At 44.0% G+C, this 27,026-nt stretch overlaps 1 protein-coding gene across 4 annotated transcripts in view; it reads left to right on the top strand.

The window, feature by feature from the left end:
- GLIS3 (GLIS family zinc finger 3) overlaps positions 1-25,057 on the top strand; it is a 194,155-nt gene extending 169,098 nt beyond the window's left edge. For 3 of the 4 annotated variants that reach the window (XM_077921033.1, XM_077921036.1, XM_077921034.1), the window contains 3 exons: positions 498-682; positions 16,254-16,436; positions 19,949-25,057. In XM_077921033.1, coding sequence (XP_077777159.1) covers positions 498-682; positions 16,254-16,436; positions 19,949-20,085 — 505 coding nt within the window. In that variant the 3' untranslated portion in view covers positions 20,086-25,057. The remainder of the gene's footprint in view (positions 1-497; positions 683-16,253; positions 16,437-19,948) is intronic. The other variant, XM_077921035.1, reaches the window with a different exon arrangement.
- The last annotated feature ends 1,969 nt before the right edge of the window (positions 25,058-27,026 follow it).

Below are 27,026 nucleotides of genomic sequence, written 5' to 3'. Positions count from 1 at the left end.
GCATCCATCTGTTCATTGTTCCAGCTCCCTAGAAGCTAATCAATAATATTTCCCTGTAAATGCAAAAATTGTAAAAATGAATCTCAGAGTATTTTGGTCTGAACGACCGGTAAACCTACACTGTAATACTTCGAACTTCTGCATTGTGCAGCAGTTCCAAAATGTTTGCGTAATCCTGCAGTGAAAACTGTGCAGTGAAGATGCCATGGTAGAGAGTTCCTCATCCTGAGGGCATCAGGTGAGCCTTGGAGGAGAAGGTGGGGGTCTGACTTTACTGAGAAACGCTTGCACCTTATCACTGCAGCAGCTGATGCCATATAACTTCCTAGTGGGTGGCACATTCAACGGTCTACATTATAGGTTTTGTTTCACTGTGCATACAAATAGTCGTTTTGCAGTCTGTGGCACGGAACAAAATGTATCTAGAACTAAATTAATCTAACATTCCCTTTTGAACATCTATATTCCTGTCTCCCCCCCCCCCCTTAATTCTTCAGATTTTCAGCTTCTGCTTCTTTTTCTCCGCATCATATAAGCCCCAGGAGAATTTCTGCTCCTCCTCCTTTGATACAGAAAAGGACACCACAGCCTTCCAGCATCCACCAACTTGGAGGAACCCATTTGAAGGCGTATGAGCCGTCAGCAAACCTGTCGTTTCAGCCAAACGGCATCCAAATCCAAGGTAAGGCAGCAAACTGCTTCCATATCCCTCTGTATTCATGCTCAGGAGACAAACTGCCATGTTCCAAAGTGCTTAAGGTACTTGCCTCCATATCCTCATCCATGAAGCTGAGAAGTGTAGGCTGGGCTTTTCAAGAAGCTGTTGTGTCCGTTTGAATATGTACTCCAAGTTCATGCACTTTGTTTTTAAATATTTAGCAAAGCTGTTCTCCAGAAAGGAACAAAATTGGTATGGGCAAAGCATAAAGCATCCTCAGAATCTCCCCTTTCATTTAAAAAAATAATAATAATACTTTTTCACAAAATTATAAACGAAACAAACAAATAAACAAACAGACAGGGATCATAACCTTATTAAAATTACACTTATTAACATTGTTAAATGGCTTCCTCGCTTCCCCTTGGTTGAATTTCCATGCACTTCCTTTTAACGGTTTTCCAAATCAAAGTTCTTATGAAATTTAACCAAAACATTAACATCCTTTTATCTTTTAATTTTAAAATTAAACATATTGATTCATCACTAAACTTATATAAAATCCTAAGACAATTAAATATCTGCAAGCTATTTCCAACTAATTTAATTTTACATATTTAACTAAATAATCATTAAAGTTTGTCCGTTCTTCCTGATACTCCTCCTCCTTCTGGTAGCGGACTCTTCCGGTTAGGTTGGCTAGCTCCAAAAACTCCATCATCTTCCCCTTTCATCTTTTAAAAGGATGTTCCTGGTCCTCATGGCATTGGAAAAAGGATCTGGACAACGTTTGACAAAACACCTTAAGCCAGAAAGGGATTCGGTGGGCATTTTGGAGATCAGAGGGCAAGGCCACATCCCACTGCATTGGATACTTTGCTCCCCACTGAAATGTACTCCGAGTCGAGAGTGGATTTCATGCTCTTTATTCAGCTCATAGTGGTGAGGAGAAATGAAAGTTTCCCCACAGTATCTGCTTTATATACATTATTTACACAATGGGCTGCACGTGATTGGCTAATTCCAGAATTCTCCTGTAGGCCAATCAGGTTGTGGATTCACTTCCATCTGGAGCTGGATTGGGTGGCTCCTGCAGACCAATCGTACTGCTGCATTGTTCTAGGACCAATCAGACTGCTGCATTCTGAATCCTATTGTTCTAGGACCAATCAGACTGCTGCATTTTGGATCCTATTGTTCTAGGAGCAATCAGACTGCTGCATTTTGGATCCTATTCAACTCAGTACATTACACCCACCCTGACTTAGAGCTGGGGCAAGAAGATAATCCTGTCTCACCCCCCTGCTTCTCAGGCCATCCTCAGCTCCCTCCCCCGCTCTTCTTTCTCCTTTTGTCATTGCATTAGCAATGACAAAAGCTAGCCGGTCCTCTCCCCCTGCTCCCTGCCTCAGAGCGAGGTACAGTAGTGCCTTTGTTGTCAAACGCCTTGGTACTCAGACGTTTTGGCTCCCAAACTCCGCAAACCCAGAAGTGAGTGTTCCGGTTTGTGACTGTTTTTTGGAAGCCGAACATCTGACGCGGCTTCCAATTGAGTGCAGGAATCTCCTACAGCCAATCAGAAGCCGTGCCTTGGTTTTTGAACTGTTCCAGGAGTCAAACAGACTCCTGGAACAGATTAAGTTCGACAACCAAGGTACCACTATATTCTGGGCAAGGTGGCTGGGAGAGTACCTTGTAACTTGAAACAGAAGGCAACTTTTTAGAAGGATTTCTAGTTACCCCAAATGCCTCTCTCTGGGGAAGAGCCCTCCCTTGGCCCTTGGAGGAGGAGAGACCCATAGGAGCCTCTTGCAGGCAGCAGCAAGAGCTGCAGGGCTGGTTCAGTAGCCAGGCCAGGGACCAAACGGAGCTAGAGGAGCACGGTGAGTTCAGTCACATGGGATGCTGCACTGTGGTGCCCAACAGAAGGCAAAAGGCTGGAGGAGTTGGATTGTGGTGTTGTACAAGATGCTGCTGACAGTTGAGGCGCCAAGGTCTGCCACTGCAAGTGCGCAGGGGGGAACCAACTCACATCTTCCCCAATCCTGCTGCCTAAGCCAATTGTCTCATCCTGCCCTGACTAACAGAGACAAAAGAAAGTATGTCAGATAAACAAGCTTAACTGGCATAATTTATATACAGTGGTACCTTGGGTTAGGGACACAGGTGGCGCTGTGGGTTAAACCACAGAGCCTAGGACTTGCCGATCAGAAGGTCGGCGGTTCGAATCCCTGCAACGGGGTGAGTTCCCGTTGCTCGGTCCCTGCTCCTGCCAACCTAGCAGTTTGAAAGCACATCAAAGTGCAAGTAGATAAATAGGTACCGCTCCAGCGGGAAGGTAAATGGCATTTCCGTGTGCTGCTCTAGTTCGCCAGAAGCGGCTTAGTCATGCTGGCTCCCTCGGCCAATAAAGCGAGATGAGTGCTGCAACCCCAGAGTCGGCCACGACTGGACCTAATGGTCAGGGGTCCCTTTACCTTTACCTTTACCTCGGGTTATATATGCTTCAGGTTACAGATGCTTCAGGTTACAGACTCCGCTAACCCAGAAATAGTACCTCAGGTTAAGAACTTTGCTTCAGGATGAGAACAGAAATCATGCTCCGGTGGCGGCAGCAGGAGGCCCCATTAGCTAAAGTCGTGCTTCAGATTAAGAACAGTTTCAGGTTAAGAACAGACCTCCGGAACGAATTAAGTACTTAACCCGAGGTACCACTGTATAATACAAAATTGTGCTATCTTGGTGCAGAAGTTTGAGATAGATTTTTAGCTGCACAGCATACCTTGTCTCAGCCTGCATCAGCTCACAGGCACGCCATCCGCTTTTTAAGCTGAGTGCTCCTGCATTACGGAGGAGACATTGCACTTTTACCATAAAGGTTTAATAAAATGGAGCCTGGGAGATATTAATTCAGCCTTCCAGGCTGGCAAGTCCCAGCACTGCCCAATTGTGGCTTCTCGACTTTCAGCTCCATTCCGAACTGCCACTGGGTTTCCACACTTAGGCAGGTGAAAAAGTGCTCTTTCTGTGTGCAAATCTTGTTATCTTCCATCCACACTGGGTGTGATATGGGGGTGGGCAGGGAAGAGACAGTTCACTTAAGCACACAAGGTTTTAATTAATTTTCCCCAATAATTTCTGAAATCAATTCTTAAATCTGCACTATAATGAAGGAAATATGGCACATTAGTTATTGACTGCTGACTCTCCTGTCGGCAGAGATAAAAATGTGGTGATTAGGAAAACTAAGGTATAAATCTTGGTTACCAAAACTCCCTTTTGAGATAAGGAGTTCAGTGATAAAGCCTCACAAGCTCAGAAGACATTCATCACACCAGAGACAAAGATTTTGAGGGGTTGAGGATCATCTTGAGTGAGGAACAGTCACTGGGCCCACACACTGCAAAATAGCCCATCAATTAGGGCAAACCTCCTTCTTTTAACTATTACTAAGACTGGAAATATCAACAACCTCAGATATGCAGATGACACAACCTTGATGGCAGAAAGTGAGGAGGAATTAAAGAACCTTTTAATGAGGGTGAAAGAAGAGAGTGCAAAATATGGTCTGAAGCTCAACATCAAAAAAACGGAGATCATGGCCACTGGGCCCATCACCTCCTGGCAAATAGAAGTGGAAGAAATGGAGGCAGTGAGAGATTTTCACTTTCTTGGGCTCCATGATCACTGCAGATGGTGACAGCAGTCAGGAAATTAAAAGATGCCTGCTTCTTGGGAGAAAAGCAATGACAAACCTAGGCAGCATCTTAAAAAGCAGAGACATCACCTTGCCAACAAAGGTCTGTATAGTTAAAGGTCTGTATAGTTAAAGTGAGAGCTGGACCATAAAGAAGGCTGATCGCCGAAGAATTGATGCTTTTGAATTATGGTGCTGGAGGAGACTCTTGAGAGTCCCATGGACTGCAAGAAGATCAAACGCATCCATTCTTAAGGAAATCAGCCCTGAGTGCTCACTGGAAGGACAGATTGTGAAGCTGAGGCTCCAGTACTTTGGCCACCTCATGAGAAGAGAAGACCCCCTGGAGAAGACACTGATGTTGGGAAAGATGGAGGGCACAAGGAGAAGGGGGCGACAGAGGACGAGATGGTTGGATAGTGTTTTCAAGGTTACCAGCATGAGTCTGACCAAACTGCGGGAAGTAGTGGAGGACAGAGGTGCCTGGCGTGCTCTGGTCCATGGGGTCACGAAGAGTCGGACACGACTAAACGACTAAACAACAACAACATAGTTAAAGCTATGGTTTTCCCAGTAGTGATGTATGGAAGTGAGAGCTGGTCCATAAAGAAGGCTGATTGCCAAAGAATTGATGCTTTTGAATTCTGGTGCTGGAGGAGACTCTTGAGAGTCCCATGGACTGCAAGAAGATCAAACCTATCAATTCTTAAGGAAATCAGCCCTGAGTGCTCACTGGAAGGACAGATCCTGAAGCTGAGGCTTCAATCCTTTGGCCACCTCATGAGAAGAGAAGACTCCCTGGAAAAGACCCTGATGTTGGGAAAGATGGAGGGCACAAGGAGAAGGGGACGACAGAGAACGAGATGGTTGGATAGTGTTCTTGAAGCTACCAGCATGAGTTTGACCAGACTGCGGGAGGCAGTGGAAGACGGGAGTCCATGGGGTCACGAAGAGTCAGGCACGACTAAACGACTAAACAAAGACTGGAAATAGCACAGAGAGTGGCCAGGCTGCTGGGGGCCAAAAAAGAATTTGTTAAGAGGCTAGAAAACAAATCAAAAAGCTTCAATTAATTACTTGACTTTGAGAGAATACAACTGATAAGATGGCTCTGAATGTGCTTTAAATCTTCATTTTATACTGCCTGTAAATCATAGAATCATAGATTTGGGAGGGACCCCAAGGGCCATCTAGTCCACCCCCTGCAATGCAGGAATTGCACATGTGGGAGTCCTTGCACAGGGTGTCCATTTTCAGGGCTTCTTAGGTGAATCCTACCTTTGGTTATTATTCTCTTCCCATTCCATGGTCTGTTCCATTATGGAGTAAGTTCCTTTATTTTAATTTGGTGTTTTTTACATGAGATGCCATCATCCATGTGTTTCTCTTATAGCAAGAGTTGCAAACATCAGGCTGCAAACCTTTGCCCTGCCCTGACATTTTTGCTGTATAAATCACTCCCCTCCGCTCAGCCTCTCTTTTTGGCACTTCAGTGAAGAGGAAACAATGAGACCGAGTTTTTAGTTAAGCGTCTCAGTAACCTGCAAAGAATAAAAATCTGCTGTCCTGGGTCATGCTACTGCAACTCAGTAGAAGAATCCCATGGAGCTACTTCACCAGCCTGGTCTGTTTGGTATATATATCAGGTAGTGGGGAAAGCTTTGTTAGCCTTTGTCTCTTGCAATTCTTCTACTGCCTTCACATGATTTAAAGGGCTGCAGCTATTGCCATTGAACTCTCAGCTCAATCTGCTACCAAACAATACTGACATTTTTCTGTCTCAATATGTAGTCTTAAACTTGTCAGCTTAGTTTAAATTGGCTGTACCAATAAGAAAAAGGGTTTAGCGGCCAAGAAGACTTTTGAACAAATTGTAAATGGTTTCCTAAGCTGGAAATAAAAAAACCCTGAGGATTTTAAAAGCTTAATGGAATCACTGGATGTTAGAACTTAAAAGAAACGATGCTGCAGTCAAATACAGGCTAATATAACCTTTCTTACCAGTTACAGTGGGCTCCACTTTATAATGTACTTATTCAATGCTTGACAGCTGCTTACACAGAAGGGAAAGAATGACCAACCCTACAAGCAATTCCTCTGATTTTCTTTTCTTTTGAAAAGTGTGTAGAGTTTGGGTCCAGGGCTTCTCTGCTGGCACAACATCAGAGTCTAGCGTGGGGCATTACTGTGGCAGCCATGATCATCACTGCCAGATGCAATGTCTTTGCAGGGTGCAAAAACTGTTCTACTGCAAAGAATGAGACACTTGAAGAAAGACAAGCGCTAGGTTTTTGCTCAGGACATGTGCTTCCGTCTATGACTGAAAATAAAATTTTCTCTTTGGAGCCCTTCCGTAGTACAAATGCCAGGGGCAAATTCAGCTCAAATGAAAGAGGGAATGTTCCCCTCCATGAACCTGACACTTTTCTTCTGAAAAATAGGCTTCTATCGATCTGGTAGCACTGGCCCAGAAATTAGCAAAAGATGCAAGCGCTCAGACAGTATGGCTTTAGGACTGTATTCTAGTTACCCTGGAAGGGGCTTGAGGCCATCCCAGAGAAGGAAGGAATACAGCAGGGAGTGAAAGTTGGGGGACAAACAGACAAAGGAGGCTGTGCAGCAATGCTTCTGTGTGTCGGGGGGAAGGCGGGCACTGGAGAGGTAGAAGCTGAAAAGTTAGAGATGGGAATGATGGTATAACTTTCTGTCCTCATGTTCTATCCAAAAACACAGAGGGGAGCAGTAAATGGATGGCCATCCTGTCTCGGCCCCAGACACACTGATCAGATGTTTGGAAGCTGTGACTGGATGGTTATGTAGGAGCCGGTTGAAGTTAAATCCTTTGAAGACAGAGGTCCTTTGGCTGGTTCGGGACGATATGGGATTGGGGGGCAACTCCCATCTTCTGCGGGGGCACAATTAGTGCCAGCACAGTCCGTTAAGAGTTTGGGTGTAATCTTCGACACCTCCCTTTCCATGGAGGCACAGATTGCAGCTATAACAAAGGCGGCATTTTTCCATCTCCACCAAGCTAAGCAGTTGGCTCCTTACCTCTCTCGCCCTGACCTAACCACTGTGATCCACATGACAGTCACCTCCAGACTGGATTGTTGTAACTCGCTCTACGTGGGGCTGCCCTTGAGACTGACCCAGAAACTCCAGCCAGTGCAGAATGCCGCAGCAAGGCTCCTTAGGGGGTCCTCGCGGCGGGATCACATTCATCCAGTGCTTTACCAACTGCACTGGCTCCCGGTGGAGTACGGGGTCAGGTTCAAGGTGCTGATTTTGACCTTTAAAGCCCTATGCGGCCTAGGACCCACATACCTACGGGACCGCCTCTCCTTGTATGCTCCACAGTGGACCTTAAAGTCCACAAAGGATAGCATTTTGGAGGTCCCAAGTTGCAAGGTGGTTAGATTGGTCTCAACTAGGGCCAGGGCCTTTTCAGTACTGGCCCCGACTTGGTGGAACGCTCTGTCACAAGAAACTAGGGCCCTGCGGGACTTGACATCTTTCTGCAGGGCCTTCAAGACAGAGCTGTTCCGTCTGACCTTTGGTTTGGACTCAGTCTGACCCCCTCCTTTGGCAATCCTCACAGAACTCTAGACCAATGGTTGCCATTAACCTGATTTGAACTGATTTTATAATGAAATGATTTTAGAATGTTGTATCATTTTACTGTTGTTAGCCGCTCTGAACCCAGCTTTGGCTGGGGAGGGCAGGATATAAATAAGATTATTATTATTATTATTATTATTATTATTATTATTATTATTGATCCTTGGCTCAAGGGTAGATTAAAAAAGGAGTCAGTCAGAAAGAGCAAATATCCTCAGCCATGATAAGGCTCTACAGGGCAAGGCTCACTGGGGGAGGGGGTTCAGGCATGGACACCCATAATTCGTGGCTCCAGGAATCAGTCAGACAAAGTTTATCCCAGCAGAAGAAGAAGAAGAGAAGAGTTTGGATTTGATATCCCGCTTTATCACTACCCGAAGGAGTCTCAAAGCGGCTAACATTCTCCTTTCCCTTCCTCCCCCACAACAAACACTCTCTGAGGTGAGTGGGACTGAGAGACTTCAGTGTGACTAGCCCAAGGTCACCCAGCAGCTGCAGGTGGAGGAGCGGAGACGCGAACCCCGTTCACCAGATTACGAGTCTATCACTCTTAACCACTACACCACACTGGCCCAGCATCACCTCTCCCAGGAATTATACTGTTCATGGGATCTGGTGGACTCTGGGAGGTCAGACAGGCAGAGTTTATATCCCGGCAAGGTGGCTCTCCTGAAACCACACCCAGTTCAGGTGTCAAAGACTTTTATATCATAAGAAAACAAAATAATACACAAGTCTGCGATGGACAATTTCCAGATGAACAAAGAGAAGGATGTGCACAGTTCATCATCATGCAGGATAAGGGCATCCACATGTATTGGTTGCAATGCAAGTGCCATCATAACTCTTTTACACCAAGAACCAGCAATACAATGTGGTCAGTAATGAGAATTAAGGCAGCCTCTTCTCAGTCACTGCAGTGCAAATGCCCCTTCTGCATCTACAATGGAGCAGTTCAGGTGACGATGCAGCTCTAGTAATGAGGTAATTTCCACAATTCCAAAAGGCAGGAGAAGAGAGTAATATTTGTAAAGGTTGGGGAAGCTCATTTGTTCTGCTTGCCTTCTGCTCAGCAGTAGCAAAGGCCCAATATTTCCCAGCTACCGTAAGCTCCATCTCCCACCTTTGGCCCTATTCACCTGGTGTGGCATGATTATTTGCATTAAGATTCTCTCCTTCTTCATGTGCAGTATTTGCCCACAAAATTCCTTTTAGAAGTGTGAGTATGTCAGGAAAAAAAGATGATGTGCAAAATCAATCATTCTTCTGCTTCTTATTCAAACACTTGTGATTGAAAGCAGCTTTGCCCTATACATAAATTCTACAGAGAATCACATACTTGCAGAGCAATGTATATAGACTCGTTCCACCCAAGATTTAAGTAAACAAAAAGTCAATATCTCTAAAATAAATTTTAATATACCCTGATCATGCACCCAGATCAATGGGTGCATCAATTTCCATTGTGTCTGGCTGACAACCAGAGCTATGCTTAATCAATGAAACCCTGATGTCTTTGCTTCTGTTTATCTACTATTTATAATACTCATGTGCCACTTTTTGACACAGAGTTGTCAAAGAGGTTGACACAGCACAAAGATGGCTTGCAAAAATAGACTCCCTCACCTTTCACCTGATATCTGCTCAGGTCTTAATGGACTTAGCAATGGGGCAGAGAGCAGTCGCTCCTTGAAAGCACCGGTCCCCCTCACTGTGTCATTTATTTAAATATACACATCATATATTTAAATAAATGACACACACACGTATGCTTACAGTACTGCTGGGCATGCTGAAAGTACAGTGGTGGTGAGACCACAGCATCCACCATCATGATTTACTCAGAGCCTCAAATTTGAAAAAGTCATGGGCCTATGTCCTGAGTCTTGTAGGAGCCTAGCAACACCCTGACACACAACAGCTAGCTCAAATCTTGATATTTAAATAGGGCTAGGAGATGTTTCAAAGCCATGACAAACCTAGACAGCATCTTAAAAAGCAGAGACATCACCTTGCCAACAAAGGTCCGTATAGTTAAAGCTATGGCTTTCCCAGTAGTGATGTATGGAAGTGAGAGCTGGACCATAAAGAAGGCTGATCGCCAAAGAATGGATGCTTTTGAATTCTGGTGCTGGAGGAGACTCTTGAGAGTCCCATGGACTGCAAGAAGATCAAACCTCTTCATTCCTAAGGAAATCAGCCCTGAGTGCTCACTGGAAGGACAGATCCTGAAGCTGAGGCTCCAATACTTTGGCCACCTCATGAGAAGAGAAGACTCCCTGGAAAAGACCCTGATGTTGGGAAAGATGGAGGGCACAAGGAGAAGGGGATGACAGAGGACGAGATGGTTGGACAGTGTTCTCGAAGCTACCAGCATGAGTTTGACCAAACTGCGGGAGGCAGTGGAAGACAGGAGTGCCTGGCGTGCTCTAGTCCATGGGGTCACGAAGAGTCGGACACGACTCAACGACTAAACAACAGCAACAGGAGATGTTTCCTCCATGCTTCTGAACTTAGTTTGGAATCAAAGCAGGCCCCCCCAAAAAAACAAGGGAGTGGTTCCCACATACATGGCGGAAATCCTAGGTATACAGAAGTGCAAAGGTTTGTGGATTGAAAGGAAAGGGAAATCTTCACCACAACCACCCCAAAAAACCAAACAAAGACCTCTGATCTTCCAGACCAATCAGAAGAACCAGAAGTTGAGCAGACTACAGTGGTACCTCGGTTTATGTACTTAATCCATTCCGGAAGTCCGTTCTTAAACCAAAACCATTCTTAAACTGAGGTGCGCTTTCCCTAATGAGGCCTCCCACTGCCAATGCCCTTCCACCATTCGGCTTCCGTTCTTAGACCAAGGTAAAGTTTGCAAACCAGGACACTACTTCTGGTTTTGCAGAGTTCGTAAACAGGGCTGTTCTTAAACCAAGGTACCACTGTATATGAGTCTATCACAGGGGAGGAGAATTGGATCTTGCTGGTGGGCAGTTCCTGATCTCCCCACAAGATAGGTTTGACAGGAGGCCAAGACTGTGTCTCAGTCAATCAACCGATGACACAATGCCTGGAAGGAGAGAATGTGGGCAGGAGGCGAGGACTGGAGGAAGGGGAAGTGGTGAAAGCAGGGGAAGGATGAAGCAGTCAAACAGCTCTCTGATCAGCTCTAATGATCAGTTCAGACCTCTGACTGGAGTGATTTGTCCCTCTACCAAAGTCCCACTGGAGAGGGAGGAGATCTGCAGGAGAAAGAATGGCTCCACCCACATTTGGCTCTGGCTCCTCCCATTATCCACACACAGCCCTAACATATGCCTGAATTACTGTGGCCCTCAGTCAAATAATTGTTCTCCATCCCTTGATTTATATGAATGTGCACATCATCTCTGTCTGTGCATATTCACCAGTCAACTTATACCGACTCATCTCTCTCTTTCTCCCCCATGTGTGTGTGTGTAGATAGATACGAGCATGTGCGTGAAACAAAATACTTATTTTTGCTTTCTATCTAGAAACCATTGATCTTTGGCTGTGGCACCTGAAAACACGCTTGAAAAGAAAATAAGCACTTTTTTTTTACACATAAGATAGAATAAATGCTTCTATTGAGTCTCTGTGCCCTAGAGTACTTCTGACACCCTGTGTTTTACAATTCTTCTGTTTGCAGCTGGGATTTGCCTTCGAAAGTGGAAGAGTAATTAATGGTATCAAATAAATCCAAACAGGGATGGGTGGTGATTACTTAAAGTTGGGGGAGATCAAGAACATCTGGCTTACCAGTAATGAGGTTGGCATGTTAAACAGAAGAAATACAATAAAAGATAATATTGGTTGTCTTGGATTAGATGCATCAAGCCATCTGGGAGCCAGTTCATAGTCTTGTAGGGAGTGAATGTGGAGACTCTTTGGAATGTTAGCATGGTCGGAGAAGTGCCTTTAAACGTGTCCTAGGGTTTTTTTAAAAAAATAAAATCACTGGATATCATGCAGAGGTTTTTTTTATCTTGTGGAAGGGATGCGGGTGGCTCTGTGGGTTAAACCACAGAGCCTAGGACTTGCCGATCAGAGGGTTGGCGGTTCGAATCCCCGTGACGGGGTGAGCTCCCGTTGCTCGGTCCCTACTGCTGCCCACCTAGCATTTCGAAAGCATGTCAAAGTGCAAGTAGATAAATAGGTACCACTCCAGCAGGAAGGTATACGGCGTTTCCGTGCGCTGTTCTGGTTCACCAGAAGCGGCTTAGTCATGCTGGCCACATGACCCGGAAGCTGTACGCCGGCTCCCTCGGCCAATAAAGCGAGATGAGCGCCGCAACCCCAGAGTCGGTCACGACTGGACCTAATGGTCAGGGGTCCCTTTACCTTTTTTATCTTGCAGAGGACCCAAGGACTGAAGGGTTATTGACTACCAAAAAATGCAGAAATTACATGCTGTCTGGGGGTTGTTGCAAGACGACACCATAATGGGCCTTGCTTCACAGCCAAGCTTCCTTGCATCTTTCTCTTGCCATACTTAGCTACATTCCCCGCTGCCATTCACTTTTGATTTTACTTCATCTTGAAAGCCAGCACTTTGGATGCAGCGTTTATCAGCATCTCGAGCTCATAAGTGCTTTGGGGTGATATGAAGACAGCACAGGCTGTGTTCTTATGTAGATGAATTGTTCTGCATTTATTGCAGCATTTTTGTTATTCCTTTGGTTTTGCCATATTTACAACCTACCGAAGGCGTAGAAGATAACTGAGCTAAGCTAGTCCCCAGTTCCAGAGCCTCATCTGAAGTGCATTTCTGCTGTAATACTGGACTGGTTGGCTTCCATAGTCACGGTTCTTTGTCCAACTAGCTTTTGGGCATCCTTCCCTTGTTCATGAGCTTCAAGTATACAGTGGTATCTCGGGTTACATATGCTTCAGGTTACATATGCTTCAGGTTACAGACTCCACTAACCCAGAAATAGTACCTTGGGTTAAGAACTTTGCTTCAGGATGAGAACAGAAATCGTGCTCTGGTGGTGCGGCAGCAGCGGGAAGCCCCATTAGCTAAAGCGGTGCTTCAGGTTAAGAACAGTTTGAGGTTAAGAACAGACCTCCAGAATGAATTAAGTACTTAACCCGAGGTACCACTGTACACGGATTGGCTTTTGTTGCTCTAACAACAGTCTGTGTTCACAAATGGGTCAAATTCTGTCTGCTTGTTGCCATTTTATTACAGAATATATGTTGCAAGCAAACATGAGTTGCATGTACTGCATGTAACTATTTGGATTACAACAATGCTTCTAGGATATAATATAGGATAGCTGCTGTTTTACAGTGACCTTTGCAGACCAGCTATATGTCATACAAAAGCTTTATTCACAGTGCTAACACCTGATTTCTAGTGGCATCACACCATAATCCTGTGCTGATGTAGTGATCTTACTTGGAGCACAACTCCACAGCAGGAACATTGTGCTGGTTCAATAATTGTTCAACCCTTATTTTCCTGGACGTTTGTGTATCTCCCCACCTTCCTTCCACAAACCTCCACTCACGTGCACAAGAGAGCAATTTTTTCTTAAAGAATGTCACATTTTGTAATATTGACAATAGACAAGGGTTTTGTGCCTTCATCTTGTGTCTCCAAATCAGGCTTCCCTCAGTGCACTGAGGAAGGACTCAGGCATTGCAGAGTAAGTTCAGCACAGCCAGGGAGAACTACTCCCCAGACTTCTCATAGCAACTAAGGGCTCATCCACCCTGGAGTTTAATGTGGATTTATCTCTTTAAATGGTGTCAACATGACATCCTCATCCAAGTGGCAGCCTACACACACACACACACACACACACACACACACACACACACCCTGCAGATAATCCGATAGCGGAAGAAGATAAAAAATAAAACCACAAATTAGCGGACCCTAGATGTACTGAACTGTATTGTGCTGATAGACTTTTTTACATGTGTGTTACATACCAGCCCAAAGGACAGGATGCAGAACTTTCCATCAGTTCTTGCTGTTTTGGCACTTGTATTTTTAAAACAGCAGAACTGCTCTTGCAGAAGACAGCTGTGTTTTAAGAGAAAATAAAACTTGCCCTTGCAGGTACAGGAGGTGGGAAAGGAAAAGGGAAGTACAGTGGTACCTCGGGTTAAGTATTTTTTGCTCTATAGGACTCACTTTTTCCCTCCTAAAAAGTAAGGGGAAATGTGTGTGCGTCTTGTGGAGTGAATGCAGGCTGCGCAGCTATCCCAGAAGCCAGAACAGCAAGAGGGATTGCTGCTTTCACTGCGCAGCGATCCCTCTTGCTGTTCTGGCTTCTGAGATTCAGAATAGTTTTTTTCTTGTTTTCCTCCTCCAAAAACTAGGTGCGCCTTGTGGTCTGGTGCGTCCTTTAGAGCGAAAAATGTGGTACTTAATTCGTTCCAGAGGTCCGTACTTAACCTTAAACTGTTCTTAACCTGAAACACCATTTTAGCTAATGGGGCCTCCTGACCTGCCGCAGCGACGCCAGAGCATGATTTCTGTTCTCATCCTGAAGCAAAGTTCTTAACCTGAAGCACTATTTCTGGGTTAGCAGAGTCTGTAACCTGAAGTGTATGTAACCCGAGGTACCACTATAGCAACTTTTCAGGCAAGCAGTTCCAAAGGCTTGCCTGACTGGGAGTAGCAAGCTTCCTTCCTTCCTTCCTTCCTTTGTTTTTGTTTTCTACTGCTCTTTCTCGCAAAACCTGTGTTTCAAAAATAAATAAAGGCAAGGAAAGGTACGTGCTGTGCACATGTCTACAACTAACCTCAGGTTTCCTGAACTGGTGGTGGACAGAGAGGTACTAATTGAGGGAGGGGACCGCAACACACAGCACAAATAGATCCCATCAAGGCCACCCACAAGTGTGAAGGGAAATAAGTTTCAAAGGCTTAAAACTGAAGCACTCATTGGTAGATTGAGGCACACAAACTTGCATATGGAAACATCCATCTGTGTACCCATGAAGACGTCAACAGAGGAACAAGGCACTACAACTCTCTTCAGTCCTAATGCTTTCACCTTTCTTAACTCTTTTTCCTTTAGGAAAATATGCTACCTTATTTCTCTAAAGGAACTGGTTTGCCAACTGTACTGGCTATTTGCAACAGATCTCCCCTCTTCTGCTCTATGCTGACATTTAAGAAGAAAAGTGGCCATAGTAAAATAATAGAAAACAACAACTTTCCAAAACAGATTTTAGCTCATTACTCTCAATGGCACTTTGTGCATACTTGAAAAGCATTCTTAAAAATAACTGCTGTCCCAACCAGCCGTGGCCACACTGTGAGACTTTACAGCTGAGTCACAGCAGTTACCAGAAACAGCTATTTCCATCTCTGGTACGTGAAGCCAGCTGGCAAGACTTAGGCAAAGCCAGGCTGAAAATGTTCTTTTGACATTGTTCCACACTCCTTCTCGGTTTAGAACTTCTCACAATGCCCTATTCTGAATCCCAAATGCTCTGGGAGGAATGCTGATTTACACAAGATTGCCCAGTGTTAAAAAGTATGAGTCATGGAACAAAATATGTCCCTCTCTCCCAAGACACAAGAATGTAAAATTATAAATGTATAATTATCACCCTTTGCCTATTATTTTCGAAGCACTAATTTCCCCACCTTCCAATACAGTTTAATAGTAAAACATTATGTGCATTTTTTTCAAGCTTTACCCAATTCTATTGAGGACTAAATTGAGGACATTGCTTCATATATAAAGAACAATTTTAAAGAATATTTATAATCCCTACTCTCTCCTTTCTAGAGACTTTTTGTTGTCACCAAAAACTAATCTTTCTTTTTGCTCAGGATATGGTACACAACAGATTATTATTACTTCATTTCACAGAACAGTGCTAGAATTCAGAAAATTTAGGGATTCAGGGCTGCAATTTAACTGCCTAGGACTAAGAGAAGCATAGCTGTGGTTTCAACTTCTGCCATAGCCTTGGTTTTCGTGTGTCTCTCCATTTTTCTCATCAAGGCTGAATTTCTGTAATTAGACAAAAGATACTCAGGAGAAGTGCAACTTTCTGAAGGTTAAAGAAGGGCAAGCAAATACGATTTTTAAGAGAAAATTCTCATGAAAATGCCAAGACAATTAATTACTAGGGTGGCACTTGCTTTAAGGACTTGACAGCACAGCTTTAAAATAGTCGGAAATATATTGCCAAAGCTTCCTGGAAAAGCGACGTCAAAGAGAAGTTTCAAATGAAACTGAGGTAAATACAGAAAATGAGTTCGATCTACTTCTATGTCTTTTCTCTTTCTAGGTGTTTATGGGCAGCTGCAAACATTCTGTTCCCCACATTATGCCGACAATCAGAGAAATTTGCAACATGGCGGAACTTGTAATATGGTCCCACCTTTTGAAGATTGTCTTGTACCCACATCTATGGGTCAGGCAGGTTTTGATGTTTTCCACAGAGCATTTTCAGCGCATTCTGGCATTACAGGTAAACCCCTACTGTGGTTGCGTTAGTTAAAGGTGCACTCTGTGGTTTCTAGAGCTCTTAGTTTCATGAGTTCTTTTCTGGAAAGGATATTCTATGTTTCCAAAGTGTGTACTGATCCCCAACACCCATTTGAAACTCATTTCGTAATGCTGTACACCTTAATCCCCCTACATCAACACTCCTCCCTAGTCTGGACCTTCTCAGAGGCACTTTGGACCTTTATTAAGAAAACCTGGGGTCAATTCAAACATTATCACACCTTGTAGGATATCAATCTGGTTCCACATGTCAGTCATGAATTGCAACTTGCATGTAAGATACTGAGAAATGAACAGCCAGTTGTGGCAATTTTGTAGTCTTCCTTCCTAAATAATTTGTTGCATAGGAATTTGGTAACCTGTGAAGTGGTTCTCAGTAGGTTTGTAACCTTGCCAGCTTTCAACTGGGTTGCACGGCTAGCTGTAAACATTTGTTTCTTTTAAAACAAATCTCTGAGAATTCCCATCTGCTCTTTCACCATGTAACAGATTTTCATCTGTGAAGAAAATCGGCAGTTTCTGTCCCTTAATCCAGTCTAGACTGGGCCTCTAACAGGCCAAAGATAGAAATGGACAGGAAAAAAGGACGCAGTTGTTCTGCTGCAGCCTTTTAACACTGAGCACCTGTGTCTTAGGACTGGTTCATAGGTCTGTATACAGGTATACTTGGCTACTGGGCCTTTAGTGACTTGCCAAAAATGTGAACAGGCAGGTGCTTTTTGAAAGGTAGTTCATACATGTTATTAATAAATAAGTAATAATAAATAAAATACCCCTTCATGCATAATAATGCTTAACATCTGTGTAGCCCTTTAAAGTCTTCAAAGCACTTCCTCTTCATCATCCAGGGGTGAACCTCAAAGTTGTGTTGTGAGGAAAGCCAGCATGATAATTCCCCATCTTGCAATGAGAGGGCTGGGGCTGAGGAAGTGGGGCTTGCTTGAAGGCGATCCTGGGAGTTCAGGCCTCCCTATGGACTCTCCGATTGGCCACTACACCAGGCCAGCTCTCCATTGCGTAACGTATTGGCCACAGCCGCTGTAAGGATATCAGGGGGTTACTCGAGAGCAATCAGGCAAATGCCTCCCTGGTCGGCTGTAAAGCCTCGTTATTGGTGCCAAAAACCCTTCACCACTATTCTGTGGCTGGCTCATTCACTGGCAGAATCTGTGAGTGGGCAGTCCTTAAACCTTCCCCAGCAGAGTAGTTTCTTGACGCCCAATCTGCGCTTCCCCTCTCGGCGCGGAAGCCTACTGCGCAGGGAGGGCGTGGGTAACGGAGGACCTCTCTCCTCCCCGCTTTACCCAGGCAAGGTGTCCTGGCACCGCCTCGCCTCATCCGAGCCCTGAAGCTCCTCTCCACTGGAGGGGTGGTTACTCTCCTCCGCTGAGGAGGAGCTGCTTCCCACGATCTTTGGGGGCTCTCTGTAACCCATCCGGCTTTTCCCCTCTCGCCCCTGAGCCGATGGCAGTTCCCTGACACCCACAAATAAGCCACACCTTTAAAATTCAAGGGGGTGGGGAAGGAAAAAAGACAAAACCCAAATATAAGCCGCTCCCTTAAAATTGGGTTACAGGCTGAAAATTGCTGCAGTTGGTAGACTTGTAACTCCAAGCCCATTTAAGCCTTTGCTCTTGCAAGCCCCCAAAAGTGACCGTACAGTCGCTCAAATCGCAAATTGCTATTCATTCGCTACAATTCCACAGGCACTCACACCCGTGAATGGCAAATGAACAGTCTCGAGCTCACAAATCAGCGAGGAAACATTTTTTTGTTCCCTTTTACCATATGTAAAATGGCTGCGTGGGAGCTGGTTGAAGTTCAATCCTTCAAAGACAGAGGTCTTCTGGCTGGGTCAGGACGACATGGGGTTGGGGGCCAAATCTCATCTCTTGCGGGGGCTCAATTAGTGCCAGCGCCTTCTGTCAAGAGCTTGGGTGTAACCTTCGACGCCTCCCTTTCCATGGAGGTGCAGGTTGCAGCCACAGCAAAGGTGGCATTTTTCCATCTCCGCCGTATTAAGTAGTTGGTTCCTTACCTTTCCCGCCCTGATCTGGCCACAGTGATCCATGCGACGGTCACCTCCTGGCTTTATTATTTTAACTCGCTCTATGGGGGGCTGCCCTTGAAGCTGACTCAGAAACTCCAGCGGGTGCAGAATGCCACAGTGAGGCTCCTTATGGGGTTCTCGCCATGGGATCACATTCATCCAGTGCTTTACCAGCTGCCCTGGTGGAGTACGGGGTCAGGTTCAAGGTGCTGGTTTTGACCTTTAAAGCCCTATGCGCCTTAGGACCCACGTACCTACGGGACCGCCTCTCCTGGTATGCTCCGCAGAGGACCTTAAGGTCCACAAATGACAACACCTTGAAGGTCCCAAGTCGCAAGGTGGTTAGATTGGTCTCAACTAGGGCCAGGGCCTTTTCAGTACTGGCCCCGACTTGGTGGAACGCTCTGTCACAAGAGACTAGGGCCCTGCAGGACTTGACTTCTTTCCACAGGGCCTTCAAGACAGAGCTGATCCACCTGGCCTTTGGTTTTGACTCAGTCTGACCCTTATGTCTTCCCATAGCTGTCAACGTTTCCCTTTTTTTAAGGGAAATTCCCTTATTCCAAATAGGATTCCTTGCAAGAACAGGGGAAAGTTGACAGCTATGATGTCTTCCCTCCCCTTATGATTTTGATCTATGGGCTACTTTTAAAATGATGCTGCATTTCAAATTGCATTTTAACCTGTATTTTAAATTGCCCCCCCCCCTTTATGTTTCTATTGTAATTTTACTGGTGTTAGCCACCCTGAGCCTGGCTCTAGCCGGGGAGGGCAGGGTATAAATAAAATTTATTATTATTATTATTAATTGTAAAAGCCCATTTTTGTAAGGTCGCGAATTTAAGCCATACTTTAACTTTTCACGCTCGGAATTTGGAAAAAAAGTGTGGCTTCTATTCAGGCCAATATGGTATATAAGTTCTTTCTGCTACAGTCCACAAGCGATGAGCATGCGTATATTACCCCGAATCATTTACCAACCTAGCCTGTGCTTTTTAGCTAGATATTTGATAATAGTAAGATTTACCAATATTCATAAGGAAATGTCAGGAAATTATGGCATCTACTAATAAATCTCAAAGCTAATTGAGCAGATAAGCAGCAGGTGCAGAGACTACAGAGAGCCTGAAGACTGTTTTGTGTGTAGAAAAGAAGATTTGCGGGGGAGGGGAGGCTGGCGGGAAAGGGAAAGGGCGCTTAACCCTTGCCCTGCCAACCACTCTGTTGCAGATTGCCTTCTAAACAGCTTTATCTTCTGCAGTGCTCCATATATGTTTTCCTCTCTGAAAATACACAAGAGGAATCCTGTGTTTGCATGCAACATGTAATTATACCCAGATTTCTACTGTGTAACATACCCAAATTTCTTCCAGTTCAGTCTATTTGATGTACAAAATTTCTTCATTTTCACCTTCTCTTCCCAGTTTATGATCTTCCATCAGGCTCTACAGATATATTTGGTGATTCATTGCGCAATGGAATTGAGGACTCCAGTTTCCTTCAAATAAATGCTGTGGATCGTTGCCCGAGTCAACTTTCTTCAGTTTACACTGAAGGCTGAGGAGGGGAAAATGCTATACTCCTGCATCTAATCCCTATTGGAACCACTCTTTTACGGACCATCTTTTTGTGGTCAGTTCAAGTGCTGAGTGTATTACCCAAGAAACGAAGGAAACACTACCAGATAGCATTGACCATCACAGATGCAGCTAATAAATATAAGGGGGAAGATTCTGGTTGAAACTTACTTGCTGAAGTGTGAGCAACTGATTTTTTAATTCAGTCTTTTTGTGTGTGTGGTAAAACCTCTTTTCAAAGGGAACGAATAAGAAAACCACTGCTTCTTATATTTCTAGCTGAATTGTTGAAATTTTCACCACAGTTTTTGGAAACCCTCTGAAAGGACTCTGTAGAAATTTGCAACAACTTTTTTTTGAAAAAGCAAAAGTGCCTTGCATCATGAGCCTGTTTGGTGCTTTGGAGGCCCAGTACACAGCCTTGCAGGGCTGAAGACAAGGAGCGATTTTTGAGGCACCAATTGGAGGTGGAGGCAGCACCATTCCACTCTCTTTTTGGAATCTGGGAACATCAGTCCTCTTTAACAACACAGTATTAACTGTATTAGCCGAAAGAGAGAGAGTTGTTTGTGGTGTCTTAGCAGTCCTTCATTGGAGTGAGTTAATCTTACTTGATATTGAATAATGCTTTATAATTTAATTTTTATATTCCATGTGTAGAATTCTGTATGGAAGGTTCTTTTCAAAAAAGCACACATATTTGGATTAGATGTTCCCCATGAAGAACAGAAGTTCTCTGTGAATGTTTGCAAATATTTGAAGGTGTTTCCAGCAAGCTTCATTGGATCTTGAAGTCAACATAAAGAAGGTGTATTCACTACTGCTGCCAGAGAAGGAAGGGTTTCAACACTACCTTGCTGGGTCCCACAAGTGTTGGGTTCAGACTTCACATGCTGTAGTAGATCTCCCAGTATCCCTTCTTTAATCTGATGGCTGGGGGTAATTTCAGATGGTGCTGTTATTCTGGGGGAAGAGTGCTAAGCTTTCTCCAACGGAAGCCCACCCCTCCCAAACCTTGTGTTTTGCTTTTTTGCTATGGGGGGCAGACAGGTACAATGAAGAAGCCTTTCTTTTCACCCCCTTCCAGCTAACAGCAGCCTCAGGGAAAGAAGGGTTTCCATAGAAGAAACATAAAATTGGGAGAGGGCTTGTTCTTCTCCCTCCCAGCATGGTAGCCTTGATCCAAGTTGCCCCTCCATTTGGTCACAGGTTTATTGTGTCCCATGTCGTTCAACCCAGCATATTCTGCAAGCGAGCACCTTCCTGGCATTGTCCCTCATATATTCTAGAAGATTCCATGGAAAGGGCTATTATAATTCCATCTGCTGTAAATATGGTATGTTAGTATTTCAATCATTTTTAAATCTATGCATTCCTTTCCTCTTCTTTCTACTTACTTTTTCTTACGAAAATAAAAACGACATGCCATGTTTTTAATGCATCCCAAAATAATTCATGTAGCTGGTAATTCTTTGTTGTATAGTTTTGAGCCTGTGTGGGCAGTAGAAAATGAATTTTCATGGTCAAGATGTGGCCTTTGTCATGGTTACATTATTATATAATTAAAATGGCAGACTTCTTTATGCAATGTGTATTGTGGGCCATTCGTATTGGGGCCAAAGCATTTCAGCAATTTCTAAATGTGTGTTTTTCTTGTTAATAGTGTGTTACCACAGAGGAACAAAATGTGACTATGCCAAGAGCCAAAGGAATTGATGCACTTAATTTTTAGCGAGGATAAAGAGAAGAGTTTTTGAAATGGTGAAACAGGCTTCCAAAAGCTAAATCATTATTTTGAAAAATTAATCATTTTTAAACCAGTCATAATTGTACAATTATGGGTATACTGAAGCCACATGCTAAAGCTATTCCCTGCTGTTATGAAAGCCAAGCCCTGGCTCCCCATTCCCATAAGGGGGATCTCTGTTTGACTCCCCCTTGCCAAATCAGATCCTGAAAGCACCTTAACCGGCTATGGGAGATAAAAATATCCTACACTCAGAGCCTGGGGTCCTTTCAGTCTTGTTTTGATGTGGAATTCCTGCTCTCTGCCCTGCAAAAACTAAGTGAACTTGACACAGCAGAAGACAGAGGGATGTGGCCAGGCACTTGGGTTTGTCCTGCTGGTGTGTTGAGCACATCACACAGTGTGCAAACATCGCTGTGTGATATTGAGGGGCCCCAGCCCCCTCCTTGAAACTTTGGGGGTGCCAAGATCCCTCAGCCCCGCCCCCAAGCTGGTGCCCCTGGATGCAGCTGAAAAAGTCTAGAAGTGATGTAACATACAGTGGGAGAAAAATCAGTGGGCGGTGCTTAGAAACTTCAGTCGAGATGAACCCTCATGGTTTATGGCAAATCCAATCTATGCTGGATCAGGTCTATACATGCCGCCCATGAAAAATGGTCAGCTTTGACTTCCTATTCGATGGATGGAGAACAGATTCCTGAATCCCCCATTCTATAGTCAGTTTTGCCAGACAAATCAACACAGTGACTAGAGACAGAAGCAGGTCCCTGGATGCAGGTGGGGACCTTTGAATCTGGGCTTAACATCTGGAAAAAGAAGGGAAGATTCCAACCATTCTGTGAAGACTTAGTTTTAGTCTTTGGAAAAGTCTGTGACAATCCTCAAATGATTGCACTTGACAGCTTAAATATTAGTCAAGACTCAATCATTGTACCCTGGAGTTTGGGGGTCCAAGAAAGACCAGGTATCTGGAGCCAAATTACATCTGTTACCATTACAAGCATAGGCTCATTTTAACTGAAAATGCTATAGTGTCCTAAGGGCAGGATTTGGGGCAGAGATCCAGGACTGCTCTCTGCAGAATGAGCAGGAGGTTCCTGACCACATTTTGAAGAGCAGGAGCTTAATGCATCCTCTCTCACATGTTGTTTAGTCATTTAGTCGTGTCCGACTCTTCGTGACCCCATGGACCAGAGCACACCAAGCACTCCTGTCTTCCACTGCCTCCTGCAGTTTGGTCAAACTCATGTTGGTAGCTTCAAGAACACTATCCAACTATCTCGTCCTCTGTCGTCCCCTTCTCCTTGTGCCCTCCATCTTTCCCAACATCAGGGTCTTTTCCAGGGAGTCTTCTCTTCTCATGAGGTAGCCAAAGTATTGGAGCCTCAGCTTCACGATCTGTCCTTCCAGTGAGCACTCAGGGCTGATTTCCTTCAGAATGGATAGGTTTGATCTTCTTGCAGTCCATGGGACTCTCAAGAGTCTCCTCCAGCACCATAATTCAAAACCATCAATTCTTCGGTGATCAGCCTTCTTTATGGTCCAGCTCTCTCACATAATGGATCTTTATTTGAGATGTGTCTTGTGTGCTTCTGTATGGGCTGCCATGATCTTATGGGGTCATTTTGTTTCTTACACTACAGTCCATTACATATCTACTCAGAAGTAAGTCCCATTGACTTGACGGTCTATACAGGACAGGTCTCATGCCCTGCTCCTCCTTGGGAGACGTCACAGCGGCTTATATTTTGTCCCCATATGGTGGTGTCCAAGTGATCCTCAAGTCCAGGCTTGCCTTGCTCCAGGGGAGAACCGGGTCTGCTATTCTGCAGTCTGCAGTTTCACATTGACTGCTCTGTTAGAAGCACCCACTCTGACTTGCATCCCAGAATGAGCAGATTCCACAACTCATCTTGTCGTACTCCAACTGGTTTGTTGAAAAGAGGGCTGCACTTTACTGAACTCTTGGATATTTTATTTCGCTAGGGGACTGTTGTGTTACAAAAATGGTGCTTCGGGTTTTTTTGCTAGCCGGATAATAATGCCTGTTTAAAGGGATTCGGTATAAACTATTTTTATGTCAAGATTTAGAAAGGAGAAGACATTATACAGATGCACACTAGCTTGCATCTTCCACTCTTCTCGGAGTAGGTCTACGGCAACACTGCAAAGTTGTGTTGCATAAGCAACCAATTCCCACTGCACTTTTAATAGCCCCTTGGCTTCTCTGTGCAAGAGAGCGAAAACGCCCACACATGTAGAAGAGAATCTTGTTTCTCCACAGCCATTAGTAGGTATATCATTGCAGGACAAGAAAATCGCTGCAGGTTTGTGCTGTTTTAACTCCTTCGTTGCCACCCTCTAGACTCTTATGTGAGAGTAAAAGCTCATTGGAGGCTTAATAATAAATTTTCTCTCAGGCTGGCTCTGCTAAATCAAGAGATGGGGCTGCCCATCTTTATCAACTTCTGATAAAGTCTTTATATCCATCTTCAGAAGAAATGTACACTGGAGTTCACATGCACCTTCAAAAAAGGAATTTTGTATCAGAAGTCAATTGTTCCGGTTTACTTGTGTCACTTGCGGAAGCATTTTCGTGTTAGTACTGTTGTTCTCATTCCATTATTATAATATATTTTTTAAGAAAGGTAATTAATTGTGTTTTGACTGTACCATTTTATAGCAGCATTTTTAAAAAGGAATGCAAAAAGAACCTGAGCACTTTTTATGTGAGATTTTTTTTAAAGGAACAGAAATCAAAGAGATGGGTTAGTTAACAGGGTGTTGTGTTGATTTTATAGGCAAAGTGGAGCATCTTGTTGTATAGTGTTGCTCATGCAAAGCACTTTCATGGGAGAAGATGGTACAGTATGTGGAAACGTGTTTTCTATCTCACATTTTCTTGTACATATTTATATATGTTCCTCCTTTATATAGAGTTGAATCCTTTATACCATATTGTATATCTGTCTGATTTTTATTATCGTTGGCATATATCTGTTGCATATTGCATTGCCTAAAAAAAGAAATAGAGTATCTTTTTTCTATTAATATGTATAGTTATGTGATTGGTTAAAGTTACATTTCATATAATCATAAGTTATTTTTGTTTCATGAAGTCCTTTTTTAGTATAAAAAGTGAAATGAAGGGTTTGTGCACATGATAAAATAAATAAATAAAGTGAACCTGGAAATCTATAACACATCAATATGGAAATGGAAATCTTCTTTCAAGTTCTGGTCTAAAAAATAGAGGGGGCATTCTCTAACCATTGAATCTCACCAGAAGGTCCCATAATAGTTGAGCTTGTTCATATAATTAGGAACATGTTGGGAGAAGGGGAGGGGGAAATTGGAGGCTTATTTGGGAAAACGTCCTTGCTTTGGGCCAATATTTAGGACTGCATTTAATTATAAATATTGGACTCATGAGGGAAGGGCAGGAACTGAAGGGGGAAGACTGAACTGAAAGCCTTTTTAAATGACTTACACTTTGGAAAAATGTCTACATAAAACACAATAGTGTACATAATTATATTATTTAGTTTTTATTAGCTTTCATTGCTCTAATTAATACTCACTACCAATGTCCACTAAAACTTTTTCTGTTTCTGTTTTGTTCCATATGGCGTGTTCTCTTAAAACGCACACGTGCGCACACAGAGAGAGAGGCCCACAGCACTAAGTTCTGTACCACAGGATAAAGGCATGCTAGATCGTTATTGACAGAAATATTTTAAGAATAAATAAATGCTACAATCTGTGGCTTTTTCCAGCACAGTGAAAAGAAAATGTTCTGGTATCAAACTTGCACTTTTATCAATGCTCATGGATCTCTTGAAAAATATATAGCATTTTGGGCAATCATCTAATCTCATGTTTAGATTATATGCTAGAAATGTGCTCACATCAAGCAAATACAATACAATCTGATGCATGTGTATACTGAGGGAAGGCCAGAAGAAGAAGAAGAAGAAGAAGAAGAAGAAGAAGAAGAAGAAGAAGAAGAAGAAGAAGAGTAGTAGTAGTAGTAGTTTGGATTTGATATCCCACTTTATCACTACCCTAAGGAGTCTCAAAGCAGCTAACACTCTCCTTTCCCTTCCTCCTCCAAAACAAACACTCTGTGAGGTGAGTGGGTCTGAGAGACTTCAGAGAAGTGTGACTAGCCCAAGGTCACCCAGCAGCTGCAGGTGGAGGAGCGGAGACACAAACCCGGTTCACCAGATTACGAGTCCACCACTCTGAACCACTACACCACACTGGCTCTAGGAAGAATCCTGCTGGCTGGATCAGCCCAAAGCCCGTCTAGTCCCACATTCTGTTCTCAAAGTGGTCAAGGAGATGCCCATGGAAAGTCACAAAGAGGACATCTGCTGTCTCTGATCTTGAGGGCAAAATAGTGTCATAATAACTAGTAGGTGTTGATAGTTTTAGTTCAGTGGGATTTACTGTCAGGGGTGGCGCTGTGGGTTAAACCACAGAGCCTAGGACTTGCCGATCAGAAGGTTGGCGGTTCGAATCCCCGCAATGGGGTGAGCTCCCGTTGCTCGGTCCCTGCTCCTGCCAACCTAGCAGTTCGAAAGCACGTCGAAGTGCAAGTAGATAAATAGGTACCGCTCCAGTGGGAAGGTAAACGCCGTTTCCGTGCACTGTTCTGGTTCACCAGAAGTGGCTTAGTCATGCTGGCCACATGAACCGGAAGCTGTACGCCAGCTCCCTCGGCCAATAAAGCGAGATGAGCGTCGCAACCCCAGAGTCAGTCACGACTGGACCTAATGGTCAGGGGTCCCTTTACCCTTTACCTTTAAGTGGATATATGATTGCAGCCTAATCAAGGAACTACCTTGGTTGGTTTTTCTCCTTTTAATAAGAAACGTTGTAGTCGTCATCATTTTTCATATAGAATGGTTATTGACATAAGCGCATGCAAAATGCAGTCAGAATAATGAGTTTAACAAATAAAAAGAAAAATAGAACAATAAAATGAAAATACAGCGGGGAGGGGGAAACCAGGAGACAACTCAAAGGGCAATGCTGCATACAATTATCTCATACAGTGGTACCTCGGGTTCCATACGCTTCAGGTTACATACGCTTCAGGTTACAGACTCCGCTAACCCAGAAATAGTGCTTCAGGTTAAGAACTTTGCTTCAGGATGAGAACAGAAATCGTGC

This window comes from Podarcis muralis, chromosome 17 (genome assembly GCF_964188315.1).
Source record: "Podarcis muralis chromosome 17, rPodMur119.hap1.1, whole genome shotgun sequence".
Taxonomy (NCBI): Eukaryota; Metazoa; Chordata; class Lepidosauria; order Squamata; family Lacertidae; genus Podarcis; species Podarcis muralis.
This window is presented reverse-complemented; position numbering and strand designations above follow the sequence as displayed.